The 7,141-nt window shown below is 41.2% G+C and overlaps 1 protein-coding gene across 2 annotated transcripts in view; it reads right to left on the bottom strand.

Moving 5' to 3' along the window:
- LOC115477466 (inositol 1,4,5-trisphosphate receptor type 2) overlaps positions 1–6,921 on the bottom strand; it is an 801,768-nt gene extending 794,847 nt beyond the window's left edge. For both annotated transcript variants that reach the window (XM_030214365.1, XM_030214364.1), the window contains exon 1: positions 6,491–6,921. In XM_030214365.1, the coding sequence (XP_030070225.1) occupies positions 6,491–6,582 (92 nt within the window). In that variant the 5' untranslated portion in view covers positions 6,583–6,921. The remainder of the gene's footprint in view (positions 1–6,490) is intronic.
- Positions 6,922–7,141: the final 220 nt, after the last annotated feature.

Genomic DNA, 7,141 nt, shown 5'->3' on the forward strand with positions numbered 1-7,141 from the left:
CTCTATCTGCCAAGATTTTAGAGGCGTTGGTCACACAGCAGCTTGTGATTTATTTAGATCAGCATAATATTCTTTCACCCTCTCAAACAGGATTTAGAAAGAATTTCAGCACCGAGACAGCTCTATGTGGCTTGGTAGCAGAAATGAAGTATTGGCTATGTACAGGAATTCAGGTGCTGCTGATTGATGTGATTGATCACGAATTACTTATATGGCTACTAGATGGGATAGGTATATCAGGTCCAGTTTTAAACTGATCTATAGGATTTTTGACTTTCCAGATCCTATCGGGTTAAAATGAGAAACAAGTTGTCTGCTTCCTGGGCTCCTATATGTGGCATCCCCCAGGGATCTCCATCATCATCCATTATTGTTAATATAGTTGTATAGTTGGTAGAATTTTGGATAGCCATGCAGTGAAAAATTTTATTTATGCAGATAAAACCACATTACTTGTCCCACTGAATAGGGGAACATCGAATCTGGAGTCCATGGCCACACATTGTATTGTTAGTTGAAGACTGGGTTGTTACTCATAGGTTAAAAAAAGAATGTAGATAAAACAAAGTTTTTTATCGCTTCCAATGCACAACAAGTTGTTATGTATCAAAAAATAACAATACAGAAGATTAGTTTTCCAGTGGAATCAGAATTAAAAATTCTGGGAATAGTGCTGGATACCAAGCTTTTATTTGAAAAACAGATAGTTCAGTTAACCAAAACAGTTTTCTTTACTTTAAAAAGGTTAAGAAAAAAATAGGCATTGTTTTGAACCTCTGCAGTTCAAATTGATGGTCCAGGCTTTGATTTTGAGTCAGCTGGGCTACTGTAACAGTCTGTTAGCTGGATGTTCACAAACAATCTTGAAGAAGGTGCAAACTCTGCCGAATGTAGCAGTTCGTCTGGTTTACTCTGCAAAGAAATTTGATAGGGTTACCCCTCTACTGAGTAAAGTGCATTGGGTGTCTATTCAGGCACGGGTATATTTTAAAGTTTGTTCAGTCATATTTAAAATATTGTATGGCTTTGCCTCTGAGTACCTGCTGTCTTTGATCATCATTCCCGGGCTACTAATATGCAATTACGAATCAATCCACTTTTTGCAGGGGCTAAATTTTGGAATGATCTCCCTGCTATTCTTAGATTATCTGACAGCTTTTTTCGCTTTAGAAAGGTGTTAAAGACTTGGGGGCCCTTTTACAGAGCGGCGGTAAGCCCAATTCAGGCTTACCGCTTGCTCTTCCGGGACTACTGCCAGCCCAATGCAGCCACTGGCAGTAGTCCCACCCCAAGGACGTGCCGTTTCCGGGGGGGGGGGGGGGTGGAAACCCCAGACATGGCTTGCATGACAATACCCTTGCGGTAATCAGACATCAGCGCGAACTGCTCAGTTACCGGCAGGTTAGAACAGGAGCTCCCTGCCACATGGCCATGCAGTAAGAGTTCTCTTATCCTATAGCCATGTGTGCCTGAGGGCTTTTTTACTTGCTGTGCTAAAAACGGCCCCTGCCACTAGCACAGGGCCCTTTTCCCCACAGCTTGGTAAAAGGACCCCTTGGTTATCTGCAAAGTTCTTGCATTGTTAATATGGACTTCTATTTCTGATAATCTCGAATGTTATTTTATGTAACTATGATAGCTTTATATAACTAATACATACTTTGTAATAAGTTAGTATTTACTTAGTGATAGTTTTAATTGATGTAGAATCATTTTATTGTATCATCCTCAAGTATGTCTTTTGTTGCTCTCTTTATGTAAACCGAATAGAATTGATATGGTCAATGCAGTACAGAAGCATAGTTTAGATTGTTTTAAAAATCCATTTATACAATGGTCTTTCAGTAAACAGTGATCCGACCAAGGTACAGGTTCCCACTTCTCAAAGTCCACTAACCTAGAAAGAGATACAGATAGAAAGTCTAACGAATGCCCTTTTTCATGAGTTGGGCCCCTCCCCAAAAGTGTTTGGAGTACAGGAATTTTTTGAAAATTTAAAATTTATAACAGCATCTGACTTGTCACCAAATGAAGGTTTAAATCCCCTATTAACAACAGTCTAGAAAACTGACATTCAGCCTGAGAAATTGCTTCCATCAACAAACAGCTTTAGACCAAGGGCATAGTGGACGATAAATAAGCATAATGCCCACAGAATTCATTACAGATGGTGTATCATGGAATTCAGGAAGCATACAGAACTATCCAAAGAAAGCTTTAAAAAAAGATTTAAAAAACACAGCTAGACCTCAACTCCTTTTACCTAGTCTAGGGACTTAATAACAGTATAACCAGGAGGACAGGTCTCCAAAATAAGCATAAAGCTCACATACAATTAAGTTATTAGATCCTTAAATAGCAACAACTTGTTGTTAATAGATCTAGCATTGATGTAGATCGAAGGGGTCAGAGTGAGTTCATAATTAGAAATTAAGAGAGACTCTACTCCAACTAGTATTACATTAAGGCAGCCTTTAGATTTATAATTATTCTGAAGTTTCATAGATTTTAATCTAGAGACACCATGAGGCTTATGTAACTTTAAGGGCCCTATTTACTAAGGTGCGTTAGCATTTTTAATGTACCTACAATTACAGCGCACATTAACTGTGTAGGCGCCTATAAGGATATTGTAGGCATGTACACGGTTAACGTACGTTAAAAACACTAACGCGGCTTAGTAAACAGGGCCCTAAGTGCTTTGAAAATGCACCCCCATGTTTCCAACTATTTCGAACTAGTCTATTCCCAAGAGCTACATTAATTTTCTGCATAGAAAATTGGGAACAATCTAATAAACATCTATCATTAAAACAGCAAGTACACTTACACCTTGGCTTGCAATGAATAGTCGACCAAACAGGTATCAGAGAACCTTGTAAACAAGTCTTATCTGAGTTGACATTCAAAAGACCCAAAAGGGCCATGCATAAAAGTAGCAACCAGCACATATTGACAGTCAAACAAAGCCTTAACCTGGCTCTAGAAAACCTGAATAACTTATAAGTACTCCAAGAAAGCATCCGAAGTAAGTGTACAAAGACACGTGACCTGCCCCTTTGGTACGACGCCTCAGAATCCAGCATAGTTTTTAACTTGGTCTCTGTGATGTCATCAACAAGTGTATATAGGTGCTGGCGCCAGGTCCTCTCATTTCAGTGCAAGTCCATTAGTGAAGGAGCACTTACTGCCATCAATTTTGTAAGTGCTAGTGGTTTTAGCGCAAGATTGAAGAACGCTGATCAGCAAACTACTGTAGGATGCCTCAGCAGGTCACGCGGCATTACTTTTAGTCATGCAGTAAGCACACACTAGCGTCTACCGCCCTTAAGTATTTTTTATGATGATGCCTTGTATCAATATTTGTATGTAATTAATTTTTTTTTACTTCTTTAGGGCCCTGTTTACTAAGCCACACTGTAGACACGCAAACTTTTTAGCATGCGCAACAAATTAGCATGATACCTATAGGAATATAACGGGTGTCTCTATCGTTAGCACGTGCTAATTGTTAGCGCGCACTAAAATGTTAGTAAACAGGGCCCTTAGTGTATTAGCTTTATATTATGTATTTTATATATATATATATATATATATATATATATATATATATATGTTATGTATAAATTCCATTAATGTTCTTTCTATATATGTTACTTTTATGCACTATATTTCCCATGTTTCTTTATATAATTACTAATTGTATATGTTTACTCAATCATGGTGATACCATGGCGGAGCAATGTTAGCCACATAGAGTCTGCAAATATGTGGGATACAAATGCAATAAATAAAAAAAAATAAAAATGTTTATCTGTGATATAATACCTAGTTACTAATGTAAACTGCCCAGAGCTAAAGGTTAGGCCAGTATATCAAATGTACTGTTTTGATGTTGTTACTGTAGCTAAACAACTGTCAGATTACCTGGATATATATAACATACTTCACCCTTTTCAGTCAGGATTCAGGAAGGGATACAATGCAGAAACTTTATTGGGAACTCTGGAGCCCTTTTACTGGCTGGCGGAGATCCCCAGATCCAACAAGCTGAAGACTTCCTCCTCCTTGGGCAGACGGCGCTCTTCCAAATGGCAGCTGGCAGCACTTGCCTTTAGCACTGGCAGGCCACGCATGCACATAAACTGAGCATGTGCAGAGAAGCCGGTGTTGGCGTCGGCATCAGTTTGAGCCAAGTCCTGCGGGCTGCCGTTTAGAAGAGCGCTGGTTGTCCGAGGAGAAAATCTTCAACTGGCAGTGTTTGTTTTTAAGTAACTAAAGTTGTACATTCCTAGTAATATTACAGAGTCTAAAACCTGTGAACCACATAGAACCATAAGATATATTTTGCAGAAAAGTTGAGTGTTGGATTTGTATTGTGTTTTCCTGCCGTGGGAATTCTGAACAAATTTTGAATTGCGGAGTTGTGCATCATCCCCCTCTTATGCAGAAATCTGCATCTGTGCCTCAGATTTTGGAGTGGGGACCAGGAAATGGCAGCAAGCGGGACATTTTGACAGCAATGGCAGTTGCTTAAATGGCTGCAAGAGATGAAGCAGCAGCGTTTCCCACGTAAGCAGGAACAAAGGTAGCATTTGCAGGGCCAACAGCATGGACCACAAAAGAGGAGTATCAGTAGAGCCCATCCACACAGGCTAGAAGAGACAGGCAGCAGTGTCACCCTAAAAAAAAAAGCTGCAGTGGAAGGGACAGAATGAGAGAATAAATGAAGACAGTTTACTCTTCATAAGAGTTTTTAACTATACTATAACCAAGGATATAAAGCAAGGGGGGGGGGGGGTCACCGTCTAGTAACCTGAATAAATATGACCTGAAAGGTAAAGAGCAGATACCCAAGGACACACTCAAGGTCCGATTTCTACAAAGGGAACTGTCAACAATATATTACCATATGGTGATTAAAGTACTTATTTAACTTCCAGAGCTGCAGCACATACATATATAAGCAAGACATATATATATATATGTCTTGCCCACTATACTGAGGGTACACGGGCTACCATTAAGATGAGCTATTTTACGGTTAACCCTAGTTAACCTAGTCAGACCTATGCTAAAACAGAACAAGTTATTGGTATAATAACACATCTTAACGGTAGCCCATTGATAACTATGCACTAAACCTCTATTCTCCTGTACAACTGAAAGCATCAGACTTTGAAGGTGAAAGGCATGAGTTAGGTCTGTAAGAGTAACACCTTTGGAATACTTGGGTAAATGGAAGTAGCAAGTCTTCAATCCTTCTTGTCCTCCACCCCTACAAATACATGGGTTCATACTAAGCTTTATGATTGAAACTATAATATACACTGGTGTCAAAGATACCTGCTACAAACAAACTATTAACTAAAGGGTCATCCATTCAAATGTATCCCATCAGTTTATTCAGAAAAGGCACCTCATGGTTGCACTTACTTTGATAAATACTAAACTAATTAGTACAAACCCTGAGCATATTTGCTATCCTGTTGGGAAGTGAAGTGAGGGCAAGCATTAACTCACAAAACAGTTGCATACAGCATAGGTCTCTCTAATCTACATGCATTACCACCACATTCTTATACCATGTTTTTTGATGCTATGTGAAAAAAAATCCCACTTAGCATTACTGATTTTTTCGAACTTATTGATTGATTTTGTAAATTGTATTGTATATATTTATTAATTATCCATTTGTATGTACCATTACGTGTATTATGCGATCTGCTCAGAATTATAAAGACAGGTGGACTACAAATACAAAGTAAACATACAAAATCTAGCATGCGCGCTATCTCCTCTGCCGTTTCTACTGGGGAGGAAAGCGTTGCTAATCCCACGTGGAAGTCAAGACAAATTTCTAACCAGGCCAAGCCCAACTGGGCTCTTTTTCCAAAACAAGTACTGTCAATTTGGGCGAAGTCTCTCAGGCACGTTTGAAGCAAAAGCTGCCTTGCCTTCTCCTCCTCCCCAATGTCTTCCGGCTCCAAAAACACAGCACATGAAAGCCCTCCAGCGACTGCTGCAACCCCGCAGCTTTCACAGCCGGATCATCGGGCAGGACTAACATTTAGACAACTTATTAACCGTGACATGTCACAGAAGCCACAGGCTTGGAGCATTTTTGCTGTTTGTTTGCCTTCTCGGGAAAGATTCGCTCATTTCATAAATAGATATTTTTTTCCTCTGTAAAACTTATTTGTTTTTCGATGACAAGAGGCAAAGAGAAATTAAGCCCAAAGCACACACACACAGACAGCTTTTTAGCACAGCCCAACGCTGTCAGGGTGTTACAGACAGACGGGCCCTTTCCGAGAACTTTTGACTCACTTCCTTCTTTTGTCGGCTGCTCTCCCACAGGAGGTGGTGGGTAAAGAGCTGTGAAAGATACAACAGGTCTGCTCTGAGCTTCCTGCCCTGCTCGACCCCCCCAACCGCGGCCTCTCCAAATCAGGCCCCACGTGCGCAATAAGCAAAGGCTCGTCCTTACCCCAAGGTGCTGATGAAGCCGTTCACCGAGCCTTCCGCGTATAAAGAGACGATGTCCCCGATGTACAGGAAACTGGACATTTTGTCAGTCATGTTTTGCTCATGGTCTTAACCGCCTTTAACAGTGAGAAAGGTCAAATTCCACCGAAGAAAAGCGACGTCCACCGCTCCAGCCTCATACCCGGGGCAATTGTAACGTGCAAGGCTGAAGGGACCTCCGGTGCCTCCTTCGCGCCCTCGTCCTCTGACAGGTTGGTGCAGCACAACTGGGCTCAGCCTATTCCAGCGCCGAGCCAAGCCGCTCCCCTCCCCGGAGGAAAGACGCTGACGAGCTTTTACTCCGCCTGCCACAACTTTTCCAGCCGTAAAAGTTGGTCTTATCGCTTCTGCCTTCCTCCTCTGCTGCTTGTAACAAAAAGAATCTGTCACACGGTCGGGTCGCTATGCGCTTGTGCCCAACTGTGCTAGCCACTGCCTCAAACCAAGGAAAGCAGCAGGAACAGGCAATAAGCCCTAGTGCAACTTTCAACTCAAACTGTAGCCCTTCCCCTTGTTGACAGTATGTGGGGCCCAGAAGAGCCACAGCTCCCTAATCAATGGGCTGATGCTCAAAGCATAACACCAGCGCTAGAGGCAATTGCATGCAGACGAT

This window comes from Microcaecilia unicolor, chromosome 9, assembly GCF_901765095.1.
Source record: "Microcaecilia unicolor chromosome 9, aMicUni1.1, whole genome shotgun sequence".
Classification (NCBI taxonomy): Eukaryota; Metazoa; Chordata; class Amphibia; order Gymnophiona; family Siphonopidae; genus Microcaecilia; species Microcaecilia unicolor.